Source organism: Boleophthalmus pectinirostris, unplaced genomic scaffold (genome assembly GCF_026225935.1).
Source record: "Boleophthalmus pectinirostris isolate CB_2022bp ecotype Guang Dong unplaced genomic scaffold, ASM2622593v1 HiC_scaffold_10, whole genome shotgun sequence".
NCBI lineage: Eukaryota > Metazoa > Chordata > Actinopteri > Gobiiformes > Gobiidae > Boleophthalmus > Boleophthalmus pectinirostris.
In genome coordinates, this window is record NW_026570971.1 from 12,827,168 (window position 1) to 12,843,466 (window position 16,299).

At 38.4% G+C, this 16,299-nt stretch overlaps 4 protein-coding genes across 4 annotated transcripts in view; 3 read left to right on the top strand and 1 right to left on the bottom strand.

Moving 5' to 3' along the window:
- Positions 1 to 16,299, top strand: part of peli2 (pellino E3 ubiquitin protein ligase family member 2) — a 144,856-nt gene that overhangs the window by 112,938 nt on the left and 15,619 nt on the right. The gene's annotated exons all lie outside the window — the stretch shown is intronic.
- arf6b (ADP-ribosylation factor 6b) lies at positions 251 to 3,088 on the top strand. Its single transcript, XM_020919421.2, has 2 exons — positions 251 to 841; positions 1,094 to 3,088. Exon 2 carries the CDS (start codon positions 1,601 to 1,603, stop codon positions 2,126 to 2,128), a length of 528 nt encoding a protein of 175 aa, XP_020775080.1. The 5' UTR covers positions 251 to 841; positions 1,094 to 1,600; the 3' UTR covers positions 2,129 to 3,088.
- Positions 11,940 to 13,132, bottom strand: vcpkmt (valosin containing protein lysine (K) methyltransferase). The gene is made up of 5 exons (XM_020919561.2): positions 12,858 to 13,132; positions 12,632 to 12,745; positions 12,448 to 12,520; positions 12,192 to 12,311; positions 11,940 to 12,115 (listed from the first exon to the last, which is right to left on the bottom strand). Exons 1-5 carry the CDS (start codon positions 13,112 to 13,114, stop codon positions 12,008 to 12,010), a joined length of 672 nt encoding a protein of 223 aa, XP_020775220.1. The 5' UTR covers positions 13,115 to 13,132; the 3' UTR covers positions 11,940 to 12,007.
- Positions 13,586 to 16,299, top strand: part of msh4 (mutS homolog 4) — a 9,424-nt gene continuing 6,710 nt past the window's right edge. The window contains exons 1-8 of the mRNA XM_055160823.1: positions 13,586 to 13,802; positions 13,883 to 14,032; positions 14,786 to 14,949; positions 15,030 to 15,140; positions 15,503 to 15,618; positions 15,700 to 15,873; positions 15,936 to 16,108; positions 16,191 to 16,258. Of these exons, the coding sequence (XP_055016798.1) occupies positions 13,586 to 13,802; positions 13,883 to 14,032; positions 14,786 to 14,949; positions 15,030 to 15,140; positions 15,503 to 15,618; positions 15,700 to 15,873; positions 15,936 to 16,108; positions 16,191 to 16,258 (1,173 nt within the window). The remainder of the gene's footprint in view (positions 13,803 to 13,882; positions 14,033 to 14,785; positions 14,950 to 15,029; positions 15,141 to 15,502; positions 15,619 to 15,699; positions 15,874 to 15,935; positions 16,109 to 16,190; positions 16,259 to 16,299) is intronic.

Genomic DNA, 16,299 nt, shown 5'->3' on the forward strand with positions numbered 1-16,299 from the left:
GTGAATCTACGTGACCCTCATGGATCTGTGTCCCTATATGGTCCCAACATAGATCCATGGTCCCAGACAGTAGACACAGGAATTCACAAAGAAGCATCTAAACTCTGAATCGCACATCACCAGTTTACAAGGACCAACATTTTTAGCCCCAAATGTGTTACTTAATGCTAAAACCTTTAGGTGGCTGTTATAAAACAAGAAAAAACAGCACAAATAAATGTATAATACTAGATTTAGTTCAGAAATATTTTCCACACTAAAATATGAGCTGCTGTATTTACTCCGCTGCTGCAGCTTTTCTACCAGAAGATGGCGTTATTCTTTCAGAAACAGCATAGGTGCTTAACAAAGTATTTACCAACGTGAAAAACCATTGATGAAAAAGAAGAAAATACAGGTGATGGTGTTGACATTCAGTCACACGAATGCAGGGAGTAAAACTTGAACAGATAGGTATCGCTTCGTCCATTTATTATAATTTAGTAGCATCTTATTAAACTGCTTTGTAAGTGATAAAAACATGTGAGAGCAATTTTGTGAGCAGGTTTAGCTGTGAGAAAGTAGAGTGGTGGTACTTGGGGACAACTGTGGGCGCAGTCATTAGCCTAATAGTAGTAGTAGTAGTAGTAGTAGTAGTAGTAGTAGTAGTAGTAGTAGTAGCAGGCCTATCCTCCACACTCCAGTGAAGCAGTCGCAGCGCAGATGAAGTGAATGAAGCCCCGGGAGGAAGTGGCGGCCAAACGCAGCTCCACACCTTTCCGGTGGAGAAGTGAAGCGGCTCGACTGGAGGAGAACGGAGAAATCTGAGTGTATGAAACCAGATACTAACGGCGGACACACGGTAAATAGACATAGAAAGGCTACGGCGATTGCACCGCGATGAACACACTGGATCCTAAGAGACGTTCACAAAATAAGCCACATACTACAAAGCCCATGATGAGTTTGTAACTGCTAGCCACCGTTAGCATTTTAGCTAAACGTTAGCCTACTCAGCAACAAGCTAACGTTAGCTTAGGAGCGGTATTTAGCAGCCGTGAGATGTAACGAGCTAATTTTGCCCGTCTGACCCTCTTCCTAAATCTGATTTTAGGTCTACAGGAGAGGATCCCGGGACCGGTCCGCTGCTGAAACTATAAGGGCATTTCCCCAGAGCGCACCGAGGGCTTGTTCCGCGGAATAACCAGTGAGGTGCGCTTTTCTCCGGCACACGGGGCTGTACAAGGGCGCACCCGGTGAGGAGGACCGCCACACACGCAAGGCAGACAAGCATCGCCTTCTGGAGCTTTATCACCCGCGTGTTTATAAGACAATTATGAACGAACTGCGAAGCGAGACAACAAGCTTTTCCTTTTGTACCATGTTGTGAGAGAGGCCCGTGAGCCCTGTGATAATCGGAACATTTATGTCCCTCCGTTCTTCTGGGTCTTGGATACTACCCTGATGTCTTTGGGCATGTCCACATAGTATCCACGTTTAAGGAATGATTTCAAGATAAAAGTATATAATCGGCTATTGAAGCTACTACAACCTTATATTGCTTAAAAACATTGTGACTTTATTCTTGGAAGATTGAAGTATTTATGCACAGTTGCTCAAAATGGGTAAAGTGCTTTCAAAAATATTTGGCAATAAAGAGATGAGAATATTAATGCTGGGACTAGATGCTGCAGGCAAGACCACAATACTTTACAAACTCAAGCTTGGACAGTCTGTGACTACAATTCCCACAGTTGGATTCAATGTGGAAACTGTCACCTACAAGAATGTTAAGTTCAACGTGTGGGATGTTGGGGGCCAGGACAAGATCCGGCCTCTGTGGCGACACTACTATACAGGCACCCAAGGGTTAATTTTTGTGGTGGACTGTGCAGACAGGGATCGCATCGATGAGGCACGACAAGAGCTCCATCGCATCATCAATGACCGGGAGATGAGGGATGCCATCATCCTGATATTCGCCAACAAGCAAGATCTCCCTGATGCCATGAAGCCCCACGAAATCCAAGAGAAGCTTGGATTGACCCGCATCCGAGATAGGAATTGGTATGTGCAGCCGTCCTGTGCTACCACAGGTGATGGACTGTATGAAGGCTTGACATGGCTAACCTCAAACTACAAGTCTTAATGATAAAGAGCTGATGATTTTAGGCCCAAATCTTAAAGTGTGAGTAACAAATAATCTCTCAATGATATGGTTAAGAAAACGTTGATCATCTTCCTTTACGTTCACCCTACCACTAATTTATATTTAACTGGGTTTGCTGGCTTGAAGTTTGCTTTTATCCTATAGCAGGCCTGCCACATGTATTAAATGGGAGGCTTGTTGGGTCAATATTGAAATATAGGATTCTAATATTGAAGCCACTGAGATCACCGCCTTTGCCTATGGTTTCTCCTGTTTTATATCATTCTATCTACTTTTATTGTCGTTGGACTAATACTGGTTACTAGGTTCTGGTTATTTTCCTCAGAGATGACATTGCTTATGTCAAGTAGCTTATTTTGAAGACTCTACACAGTACTGTAACAAAAATGTATTTCTTGGATTTGATTGTCTGCTGCAAGGGAAAAATGAAATAGATCATTGCTTGCATCTTTTTGTCATCAGTCTTCACATGAGAGAAAAGTGACTCCAGACCTGTTTTGTTCCCCCTCCTTCCCTTATGTGGGCTATATAGTTACATGATTGACCTTCTGTGTCATGTCTTGATATATAATTGTGCTGAAATAGGCCGCAGTAATTTACACATGCTTGTTGGGATGCATTTTATTTTTATTTTGGGTTACATGTAGTTGACTCAATCTTTCCAATGGAATGTCATTCAGCTCTGAGTGCTCTCAATCTAATACCACAGTTGATTAGTCTCAGTATTGAGACAGTATATGATAGCCTCTATCTGTAGCATGAGTATACAGAAGTACAGTAGCCCTGCGTCAGTTGCCATCTGGTCAGTCAGGGGATGCTGCTGATTGGTGAAAAGTTGCAAACGCCATGTGGTGCAGCTCTTATTTCTAATTGAACTGTGGAAAACATGTACATAACATTTCATTGTAATGTCTTATTAAAAAAGTGATTCAAAAACAACACATGTGTCAGTGTTACATTGTGCACAATGGTTAGTGTCAAGGGGTTTGATGACTTTTTAAGAACATGACATGATTGATCTCACAAATTAGCCCCTGACATACAAAATTTTGAAAAAAGGTTTGCCTCTGTTATTCTCTAAAGTCAGACTTCTTACTCATGGACCCTGGACATTTTGTAGACAGTTGTGAGCTTGTCACACAGCTTGTCTTTCAGATTTGAGCAGCAGAGCCTTAGGCAAAGGAGATTCTGTCAAACAGGTCAAGTGACATCAACACCTTTATCCACAGTCTATTGTTTTGCTTATGGAATTCTCTTAGTTATATTGGCAGATGTCACAGCAGGTTTTATCTGCAGCGCAGTGATGATGTTTTAGTTTTTGAACAGCTCTAACGCAGGGCTCTATTAGCCACTGATGGCTGTTTAATAGGGCTGTAATGGTCACTTTGGTTTCCACCACTTCATTACAACCATATGATGTTCAGTGCTTTATTAGCTTCACTTTAGCCCCTGGGGAAAGGACAGACAAACACTGTAAGCAACCTTTATGAGCTCTCCTCTGGCCACAGCAGACCACTGCCTCTGCATGGACTCAAATTCCACACACTTCCTCAGAGACAAATACTCAAAGGGCTCCTTAATCAAACACTTCTAATAATTGTTGCAGGTTGAAAACAACTTTGAGTTTGAAACAATGGGCACAGGTTGTTAGAACCGCTCTGTATGCAACCAAAGTCCTTGTTTTCCAATGATATGTCCACTAGACAAACATCTGAAATAATCCACACAAGAATGTTTATGGCAGATGTTTGTGGTGACTGTTCCTATGACAACAGCTTAATAGGATCTTTACCAGTTTCTAGCTGTTGGTGGCTTCCTTATTTAACATAGAAAAAGGAAGCGTGGGACAAAAGTGCAGTTTCTGTTTTATCAAAGTTCTGCAAAACTGCAACTATTACTCAAATGATCAACCAACCAAATAATTATGTGACAATGCTGAGACATTTATATAATCGATTTGTTATGTTTGGGACTTTTAGGGATGTGACCTGTCATCATTTCCAAACCATATTTCCTCTGTACCTCAAGAACCATACTGGGAGGTAATAATAATGCTAACTTGTAAGAGTATGTTTGGACAATCCCAGGTTTCCAACGCCACACCCAGAGAGCTAAGCACCTCATATCCTTTAACACTCAGTGCCAGTGAAGAGGCCCATGTGTGGAGAATTTCAGCTTTCCGCCAGTAGCTCCAGCTCAAACTTTGTAACTTTGTGTGCCCCTGATTATGTCCCGTGCACTTCACAGGCTCCCTCTAAGCAGGCTGTTAATAATGAAGTCAAACAGAGCTGAGAGTTAAACAGGTCCGGAAGTGGCTCAATGTCGTTTGAGGTTTCCTGCTGAGGTGCACATTCTTGAATGCCAAGCTAAAATGCCATGCGTATCCCCGAAGTGTTGTGTAGAATGTATACAGTGGATGTGCTTTCTGCTACCAAACTAAGCCAAAAAAACTTTATTGTTGTTACAAGTACAATGTCTCATAAATTGTACAGTTAGGTCTGTCACGATACCAGATTTTGAAGTCTCTAATTTTTCTCTTATCTCTGATTTATTCCACTGGCACAATACTTCTAAAGCAGTTTTATCCCCTAATTCTGTTCTATTCTAAATGTTCGATAAGGTAAAAAATTTGCTACAATAAATACAAGTTATCACATTTTATCGTATTGGAAAAAAACAAAAAAACAAATGTCCAAAAATATCATTCCATTTGTCATATATGGAACTATAAGTCGATATATTGTAATTATCGTGACAGGCCTATGTACAGAAAATCAAAGTATCCATGGTTTTCAAAACAAAAAGTCAAGACTGTTTCCCTCGAAATTAACAAAAATATTATACTGTATCTTTTGAATGGCAAAAGGTCAAACTGTTACCAATAACAGGAAACTGAGACCCATGAATTAGATCCTTTCCATTCACTCTAGTGACCAGATGTGGATGTTAGCAGATTTATAAGGGGCTTTTTGGTACTTCATCATACTTAGAACCACAATGCTTCTTTACACTACGTATTTCATGTGCGTGTCGTGTTACTCGTAAAAATGTGGAGCAATTGTATACATAGTTTGCTTATTTACTGATGTTTTGTTGTGTTTATTGTGAGATGCACATTCTTCTATTTATAGTCCATTGTGAAGGGCCGAAGCCGGGTCTCTGTGAAGAATTACAGGATGTCAAGAGCAGACGGAGTGAGCCAGTTCATCCCTGAGTGTGTGTGCTGTTTTTCCAGCTGCAGCAGACAGGGGGTCACTTGAAGAAATGCTCTCCAAATGTAAGCAATACAAAACAATGTTCATTTTTTATATTTTATCAGTTCAGTCCCAATAGGCCTGTTTAATGTGCAGCATAGGCTTCATATATGTTTTTGGCTATGAAATGTTATTGGTGCACTATGTGACATTTCTGGTGGTGAGTCTTCTTGTGTCCATGGAGATGCTATTTCTTTGAATAAAATGTTCCACAGTGTGGCAATAAATGTATTCAGTGTAGACAAGCCAGTATTGTTGTCACAGGTCAAACTCCATTTCAGTACTAAGGAATACACTTGATGCTCAATACCGTTTCTGATGCAATGACAATAGTCAGTTTAGTCAATGTAATGTGATTTTCAACATTAAATCATAGTACTTTCTTTTATATGAGCCACGAGTATCTATGTAATTATACTTTTTTTAATACAGCTAAAGATCATTCTAAATCTATTCAGGAAAGGTTCATTTCTGTCCTGTGAATGTCCTTTTTTAATATCTGCACTTGCTCAAAGAGTATCTAGTTTTGATACTAGTTTTAATATTGATATCTCATTTTCAACACTTTTGACAACTCTACAAACCAGTGACTTTACCAGGTCAAGTTACAGGTCAGATCTGTGAGGTGAAAAGGTTAAGAATAAGAAATACATTAAAAAACAAACAAAACATAAATAATCATAAAATTAAATAAGAGAGAGAGAGACATTAAATGAGAGAGAATGAGTCATATGCACAGCCTGGAGCCTGGATTTAAACAGTCAAAGTATTGGCCTGTCTCACATGTTCAGGAAGACTGTTCTTGATTTTAGCTGCATCAATCTGAAACACTGACTCCCCGTGTTTAGTCCTGACTCTGGGCACCAGCAAGAGGCCAGTTCCTCAGAGTGCGAGATGGTACTAATATTGATAATTTAATGCCATACTGTAGAACATTGTTTCCCAAAGACAGGGTCGTGACCATCAGGTGGGTCGCAAGAGATTTTTTTTGGGTTGCCTTGTCATGATCTGCATGTAGGTCTGCAATATACAGTTCTGACTCATGAAATGTTAAGACATGTTTTGTATGATTTCTAATCTTTTTGTAATTACTGTATTTTATTGACTATTTTGTTCCAGTATTGCTGGTTCAATTGAATGTCAAAAATAAAAAGAAATGGGCTACATATAATGTCCAAATAGGTGACTTATGGATACCTATTTGGTTCAATTGCTGGTTCTATTACTGTTTCATTGTTTAAAACTTGAGTAATACTAATTGTGCAGAGAGACACCATCACTCAGTTAACAATAAATATCCTCGTTAATGTTCAATAATGGTCAAATCCACCTTTATTTTGCGATTTATGAATAATGTCTATTGACTTGGGTCACCAAAGTTTGTGACTTCTAAAGGGTGGGTTCCCAGAACAAAGTTTGAGAAACACTGCTGTAGAACATTCCAGGCAAAGCAATGGCATCTCTATGGAAACAAGCTTATGGCATATATCCTCATCTAGGAAAGTTACATTGTGAACCTTTAAAGCACGTATGGATATGTTGATGCCTATATGCTTTGGAACTTGCATACACATTTTATTTATTTATTTTTTATTTTTTTTTGCATCTTAGCACGTATGGATATGTTGATGCCTATATGCTTTGGAACTTGCATACACATTTTTATCTCTTCACTTATACTGATAGTGACTGGACATTTTAGAGGATACCAAACAGATTAGACGATTTAAAAATATGTAGACCTAAAAAGTATGAAAAAATTTGCACTGCAGTCCAAGCTGATGCAATACAATTACTTGCATTCAACATTTATTGGAACCACTCAATCCAATTTATCAGACAGCTCCTCTATTCACACAGCCTTTGTGCAACCTCAAAGGCCTGGTTCAGCATCTTCCTACTGCACTGACTCACCCCAGGACTGACTAAAGCTGACACAATTGCTGTAATTACCTAAGAGCTTATGTTTGGAGTGGCAATGTATCTGTATTAGACAACGGTTTCTTCTATAAAAGCCATATCAGGCTAGCAACAGAGCACAAGTCCACACAGGGTCTAGATAATGACTCAGGGATACACATGCAGACTACAGCCTTGCCTGGCCCATCCCCTCTCCACTTCTCCCCCTGGTGTTGAACTGCCACTTGCTGTAATGATGATAAATACTTCAGTGCATGAAAGTGCCGTGGGACCAGAGTTCGACTGTCACCTCTGTGCTTGCACTACAATAGATCAATACTGGAGCTTGTGCATTATGATCTATATTTAGAGAAGCAAGATGTCTTTCATTTCCAGTAGTTGAATTTTAATACACTTGGAGATTGCTTATCATGGCCAAGGAGTCAGCCCTATCTCGTAAGAGTTAAAAGGAGGGTGTGTTGAATTTTGAGTTCAAATTTCATACAAGACCTATCTGAGTCGCCAGATAACATGTTCAAATCAAATATAGTTTTTACTGATAATAACTGTAAAGCTGATTTATTCTTAATTACAAAAACATTGCACCAAGTTGTTGTTAGCCTTTGGTGTTTTGGTTCTTAAAACGTTTATCCAATCAGAAAGCAGAATGATTCTCACACGATTCTCTTTTTTGGGTTTCCAGTTCATACAAATAAAACCAACTGGATATAGAGCTTTTCACAGACAAATGTCACAAAGACAGATCATTATTCTGACTGTCAGAAGCATGGCTGCCAGTCTGCTCCATCGGCCCATCGACCACTTTCATACTAGGCAAAGTGGGTGAAGTGCCTTGCCTAAGGACACAACAACAGTGTTTTGTGACTGGTGCCCCCCCGTGGCAACTGATTTTCCCAGTGATCTCCCATCCAAGTATTAACCAGGCCTGGCCCTGCTGAGCTTCTGAGATCTCACGGGGTCAGGCTTTGACAAGCTGTATGTATGTATGTATGTATGTATGTATGTATGTATGTATGTATGTATGTATCTCTCTATCTATCTGTCTATGTATCTATCTATCTATGACTGAGTACCTAAACCAGCATCCTCAGCCAATCACTAATAAATGGTATTGCAGCCTCTGCAGCTCAGTGACTGTATTCTGGAGGTTCTGAGCTTTCACACGAAGCATGTCCTGTCCATATACTGAGAGGGACAAAACTCATATTTGCTCTCATTATGCAGGTAAAGGCACAATACGGGTTCAGTTGTAGATTTTTTTGTGGAGTGGTTGTTAATTCCTTGACTCTATCAGTGGCATAACACCACCATTCTTTCATACCACAACATATAAGAGTTTTCTTGTCTCTTCACTGACCCTGAGCTTCATATCTTGTGGCGATGGAAAAAAGAGAAACAAGAAACAGTGTGAAAAAATGTTAGTGTTATAGCTGGGGTCGGTGGCTTACATTTGAGTCAAATGTTTCCCTTTATGATACAAAATTGTGTGTGAAAGAACATGGTGTCAGAATCCTCTTTGCAGGCTTTTCTATTTTTACTCATCCCATTTGGATGTCTATTCTCCAGCCACTCCCTAATAGTTAGTGAGAAAATGAGTGTCCCTTTCTGGAGCAGTGTGTGTTGGCTCCAGGGAGCATGATTACAGTGACACAAAGGCTTCTCTGTGTCACTTGGCTGTGTTGCACCCATCTGCTTTGGAGGGCCACAGCCATGGCCCCTCCTCACCTTATCTTATTTTAAAAGAACCCCGAGGTTGTGACTAAATTACAGCAGGGAATTTACATTGTCACTGTGGCACAATGCTCTTTGAATGTTATAGGGTATCTTAGTTTGCAGAATGCCATCCCATAATTAATGCTATAATTACACAGCCACAATGTCTTACTCAGCTTTTTCAAAGGACTTGGACTTTTTCCAGTTTTTCTTTTCTCTCACAGGTACTCCAGCGCAACCACCTCTTCTAAAACTGGCCCCATTCTGTCTTGGAGCATGCAGTCCCCATATTGGGTAAAGAATGTATCAGGCCACCAAAGTGATAAATGTAATTCTAATGTGAAGATGAGTCTTTAGTGCTGCTGAGTGTCCTCATTTAGCACAAGCTTCCTAACATCCCCCCACAGTGCTAACCTAATTATTAGATTATTAGAAGGGACTATTTCACTTTTTAGCCAGCGTGTTGCCCAATAGAAAGCAAAAATCTGACTTTTTTCTATGCCAATTTAATTATCTGAAATAAAAGGACAAATTACTCATTGGACAGTTTTTCAAATTGGTTTTGATGGTAATTGACTCCTTTGTAGGGGTCTGATAGATTAATATATAAATAGCAGTAGTAGTCATCAGTGGTGGAACATAATAAAATAAAATTAGTAAAGTATTTCAGTATACATTTAAGTGTCTACTTTTCTTAAGTATAATTAAAGTGGATACTTTTTACTTTACAACATTAGAGGAATGGTATCTGTACTTTCTGCTCTTGCTATTTTTTTTTTAAACTGGACTGAAAAGTAAAAGTTTTTTTTGTTTTTTTTTTACTATTGTCTGAGATCTGCAAAAAGGGCTGATAGGGTTATTTTTTAACACATTTGTATTCTGAGCAAACAAAAATATATATTTTATATATGTAATATAAAATAATATACAATAATTGAGTACTTTAATACTTTTATTTAAGTCAGTTTTTTCATGGGATATTTTTACTTGAATATTTTTTTGCTCTGGTATCTGTACTTAGTCACAAAATTAAGTACTTCTTCCACCATTGGTAATAATGGTAATAGGGATTAATTTGTAGAAAATATTGTGTGATCATGATTAGTAGTAAAGGTAGTGTTATACTGACCAAATAGTTTGAGTGATTCCCATGTAGAACAAGAAACTATGTGAAAATGACAACATACAGTTTATTATCACACCAATTCATAAAAAGCTCCCCTGCTCTTATATTACCTCCTTGGGGTGCTGTCTATGCGACCCAGAGACAATTCATATCACAAATTAATTACACTTTGGTCAAGAGTCGGCTTGGGAGGTCTTATAGTGTTTATGAGAATCAAGGTTTTAGGTGGAGCTGGTGGATATTTCCCAGTGGTGACTATGTCCTGATCCACTACAGTAATTTATAGTATTTGTAAGAACAGCAACTAATCTTTGTTATCTCCTGTGATAGGATAAATCTTTCCCCAAGGCCCAAGTCATTCTGTAACACTTATCACTATCGCACTGCAGGTTAAAAAAAAAGAGAGAAAAAAAGTGCTTTGTAGATTGATGATTCACATAGTCAGCTTTTGTGCACTTCAATGGAGTATTTACCGAGGCCTTGAGTGTGTACTGAACTCCACCCAATCAACTGGTACATTTGTATTTGGCCTGTCTGTTTCACTTGTGCTGCTACACTGTGTAAACATAGAGCAGCATGAAAGGCGGAGGGGCCCCTGCATGCCTGTGGGGACGTTTTGGGTTTTTGCTGGAAATCAAGTCATAATCTTTGAGCTAATCTGGGGCTTGCAGTGGAAACTCCCACACATGTAGAATTAACCTAAGTTTAGAGTACACCATGTTGGATCTGGTGTTTAAAGGAGTTACATAAAGTTAAATGGCGGATTAGAGAATAGACCGAACTATTCTTTGGGTGATATTAATGGATTAAAACGACAGGCTATAAATCACTGTATTAATTATTTAAACTTACAAAATGCTTTCATACATTACTTTGTGCAACATCTGCCATTGCACACCATGGACATAAACAGGAATGTAAGCTACTGGCTATAATGCTCTTGTTTTCTTTTAAATAATGTTCTTTTGTTGTTCCTTGATTGTCCTGAAGGTTTATCTATTTGCTCTGATACAATATCATCCTGAAAATAATCTAAATGAGTCAATTAAATGTAAATAGATGGACGTTTGTCTGCTGTGTTTTTTGAGTAAGATAGGTCTAATCTTGTCCATTTGTGCCCTGGACAGCAACTCAAGTTATACAGTGAGTTTCACAAGTGCTTCTCCAAAGCTATTATACACAGTCTGACAGTGGTTCTTACAGTGGTCTTCTTTTGAATCCAGATCCACCCAATGACCAAGTAATTTGAAAGGTTGCTCTAAGGGTCTGAGTAAATGTAGTACTCTCTAATGACAATAACCAACCTTGTGCTTATGGCCAGACGGCAACTCTAAGGGCCTAAACACGCGTTTATTTCAAAATCAGATGGTTTGCAGAATGTAGCATCTGGTGACCTCTTGTGGTGGACAATAATACATAATGCCAGTTGAGCCTTTTGAGTGCTCGAATGGTAAACTGAATACTGTAACTGAATTTTTCAATAACAAATGCCAGAGTGGTGCAGCAGTGGCTCTAGTGCAAACTAGCATTGTGTCCAAGACACTTCATCCACCTAGTATAAATGTGATGTATGAGTGATGCTTAGAGGGATCGATGGTGCATTTTACCGACTTCACTTCTGTCAGTTTTCTGTTAGTCTAATAAGTGCTAAATAAGTCTATTGAATTATTGTAAATATAATAAAGCTGATCAATGAGAATGTTGTTTCTGTCTTACTATTCTTTTTGTTTGGCAATGTGCAATTGTATTCAAATTTTATTGAAAATGAACAACGAGATCACTGTCAGTAAAAGTTTACTATATTCTCACAGACATAATGAACTACAATAAAACACAAGTACAAAATCATTCAAGCTTTTTTCTGATATGCAATATGTGGATTTCTGGACAGCTAAAATCTGGATCTTGTTGGTCTAAAGGTATTTCCTCACTGGAAAAGCTCTGTTTCAGCAACTGAAATACAAAAATATTGACAATATCGTGGTCACAAACACAACCTAAAACATTTTTAAATGTCGGCCACACTTACCTCAAAAAATCTTTTCTCTATTTTGGGGTTTATGCCTTCAGTTCTTTGTTCATAACAACAAATAATACAGGTTTCTGGACCAGCGAGCAGCTTCAGTGTTTCCACCAAAGGAACAACAGACTGCAAGAAAAACAAATTAAGCTATTAGTACTTTCATGGGACAGAAGAATGAGATTCAATTTCAGAAAATAAAAATACAACACAATTAGTGTGGGCATCTTACTCATGTAAGATGCCTCACCTGAATTGGCATTACCTGTTCATAATAGATGCAGTCTGCCATGAGGATATAATGTGGATGAGGCATGAAGTCAGAGACATCTTCACCCCTGCAATTATAAAACAAGAAAAATAAAAATACAATTTTGAACATTTAATTGTTAGTGGAATCACCTTCTATTTGATAAAATATTAGATTGGAGGAGTAGATATTTACAAACCATTTTAGTACCTTTGCGGTTATGGAGCCCTTGTTGACAAGATCCAGATTTTCTTGAATATTTAAATTCAGAAGAGTCACCAGTTCTTCCAAATCGCTCACAAAAACATGAGCCCTGGACAAAAACACCAAACTTTTAATAATCTATAAGCTATACAACATGAAATGAATGAAGTATGAAGGCAATTGCTTTAACAGTAACAGAAACTATAATATTTTCACTTTACCCCAGTGTAGCAGCCATCAGCCCAACAGCTCCTGTTCCAGCTCCTAACTCCACCACCGTCTTTCCTGCCCATGCATTCATTTCTTTGGCTGAATCAATAAATTGTTTCGTCTCTAAATACTTTGCTAGAACGATCGCTGCATCCCAAACTACACAACCGACGTCTCCCATATAACACTGGTTGAGTTTCAAACAAGAACCATCATTTTTTTCAAGTTTTCTGATAAAATAATTCTTCGGACTCTCGTGTTCCGCCATGATAATTACAACCGGAAACACAAAAGGAATATCCGGTTGGCTAAAAAAATAAAGCGTAATTATGAATTATTATTTATTAATTACTTATCAACTAACTCGGCCAGGTAATACGTAAAATAGTTTTCCTTTTTTAAATAAATGTCTTTTAAGGATTTTTTTTTTTGTTTTTTACTTTTTTTTCTAACGGTTTACTTCATTTTATTTATTTTTTAACAATCAACAATCAAGAAACGCTTAATCGTAATAATATGGCTACACTAAATACGTATAAATTGGTATATTATAAAAACAAAAATAATAATAAACTTAAAATATGTCAGTTCGCGCCTTCACTTATCTCACGCGCTACATTTGAGCAACAGGTAAGCTAGGAAGGAAGCTCATTTATAAACAAGTCATTATTTACGAGAAAGATAGGGTAAAATACTGCAGCCTGGTAGTAAGTAAGTAGAAGGTAACAAGTTTGTAAAGATGTTTCACAGCAGCACAGACGAGGTGACACCTGGTGGTGATTCTCCAGAATGCGTGAGGACTTCTAATAGTTTTGCTGACAGGAGTGGACTGAACACTTCAACTTCTTATGGTCCACCTTCAGTTTCTTCAGATTCTTTTCGCCTGAGTGTAGGTGATGCCAGTTCCAGTTCCAGCTCCAGCCATAGCTCTTCATTTCCAAGAGTACGCACAGCAGGTGAACAGCAGCTGGTTTTATTATTTTCAGTGTGTTTTCTATTGTTTTTGTGATAGGATGTGATTGTTATGTCATATCAGGTCATCTCCTAGACAGCCTCAGGTCACGTGTTGCAAATCCACCCCACCTCGCCACAGACAGCACCTCTACTCAGAGTCGTGGGGGTACTCCAAGACTGAGGACCCCCAGATCTGCACATGCTGCCAGAACACCACTGACTGACCATACTGGTACTGTTAGGAGTCACTCGATATGACGAAAAAATCTATCACGGTTTATGTCTGTATGTTGTTTGATCAAAATTTTCAGTTTGATTGTACTTTATTTTCTCAAATTAAAATAGCTTTCAATAATAAATTCCTTTTAATAGTATATTTTTACTCAAAAAATGGTCAGTCGGTGGTTGACCTATTAATTAAAAAGACCCACTGACTATTAGGGCAGGGTATCAGTAAGAAGTTGCCGATATGATACATACCTCAATACGTAGGCCACGATACGATGCATATCTCAATACAGTGCACTTTCGATTTGATACAGTATATATTGCAAATCGATTCAATACAGTTCAATAAAAAATAATGTCTAAATCATGGCTGTGTTTCTAAAAGTGTTAAACCACTTTTTGTGGGAAGTGAATATGAAACACATCCATTTTAATCATCAAAACAGTAAAAATGTCAAATGTGTTGCTAAACGAGTTTCCTTCCTCTAAACAAGCAACAAAACTGTAGCACTGTAACAAAATAATTTTGTAAAATATACCAAAAAATACTCTTGGCGGCATATACATAGATACAGATACAGCAGCCCACGATATTGATACCGTATCATCACATTAAATGATACGATATATCGATATTTTGATATTTTTGCACACCCCTACTGACTATTAGAAATGAGTGAATCTCCCAGCACTCCTGTTAAGCACATAAAATAACATGCTTTTCTACTTATTTATTTTTTTAAACATCTTTTTGCAGCAACAAGTTGTTCCTCCACAACATCAGCAACTGGAGCATCTGTAATTGTGGCTGTGGTTGAGGGGCGGGGTTTGGCTAGAGGGGAAATCGGCATGGCAAGTCTCAACCTAAAATGTCCCGAGCTCATTTTATCTCAGTTTGCAGACACGGGTACTTATGCCAAGGTAAACTATTTAGAATAGTGTGCAGACCTCTTACTCAAAACATTACGTTTAACTTATCATTGTATGCTTTTTGTTTCAAGGTTATTACCAGTATTCATATTCTTGTGCCACTTGAAATACTGATGCCAGACACAGCCAGTGAAAAGGGAAAAGGGACGAAGCTTTTCAATCTGATTACTGAGAATTTTTCGGTAACAATAAAATCTAACAGGCAGAACGGTTCAAAATTGCTCTTTGTAACTTGTCTGTCATCTGCTTGTCTACATGGAGATGTTATTGCTTTACCTTAAATGTTCATTTGTATGGCATTAATCTTATCAATATTGCATTTATCTAATTGCATGTGTTTTAACTTTAAAAACATGCATTCTTACTCTGAGCAGGACGCCTCTCCACAGATCGGCCCTGTAACTTGGCCCATTGCATCTCTCTATGTGCCATACTGGGGAATCCTCCTAGTAAAGCAATAACATCGTCATGAGGACAAGCTGGTAGCATACCCTCCACCATAAAGTTATAATTAAGTGCACTTATAAATGTTTTCTCTTGTTAGAGAGTGGCCTTTACTGCTGTTCAGAGAAGATATTTTAATGAACGAAAAGGCTTGGAGTACATTCAACAACTGTGCGCTCTAGAATACAGCACTGTCCTCATGGAAGTACAATCTAAGTACGATGCCCCACAGAAATTAAGAATATTTATCAGAATATGACAAGAGTAAACTAGCTGTTCCCTCTGCCTTGATGTCAGGTACTACTGTCTGGCTGCAGCTGCTGCTCTGCTCAAGTACTTGGAGTTCATTCAGAATTCTGTGTACGCCCCAAAGTCCCTCAAAGTCAGCTTTAAGGGGAGTGAGCGGACCGCAATGATCGACTCAGCATCTGCCTCCAATTTAGAGTTAGCCGTCAATAACCGAGACCACAGGTAACAGGGCTCATCATATCGTGATTGAACAAAATGCATACATCTAGTTTATCTTTCTACAGGAGTGAACATACACTATTTGGAGTTCTTAACCACACAAGAACATCTGGAGGGGCTAGAAGGCTACGGTCCAATATACTGGAGCCTTTAGCTGATGTTGACACTATAAACATTCGCTTGGACAGCATACAAGAAATGCTGCAAAATGAAGAACTCTTCTTTGGCTTAAAGAATGGTCTGAGCCAAAACATAACAATAATACTTAGGATATACTTCAGTAACAGTTTTGTATAAGTGTTCTCATATGCTTCTCACAGCAATAGGTCATTTCCTTGACATTGACCAGCTGCTTTCTGTTCTTGTTCAAATCCCCAAACAGGAAACTGTAAGTACTGTATTTTTTAAGTGCATTACTTGTAATGCCAT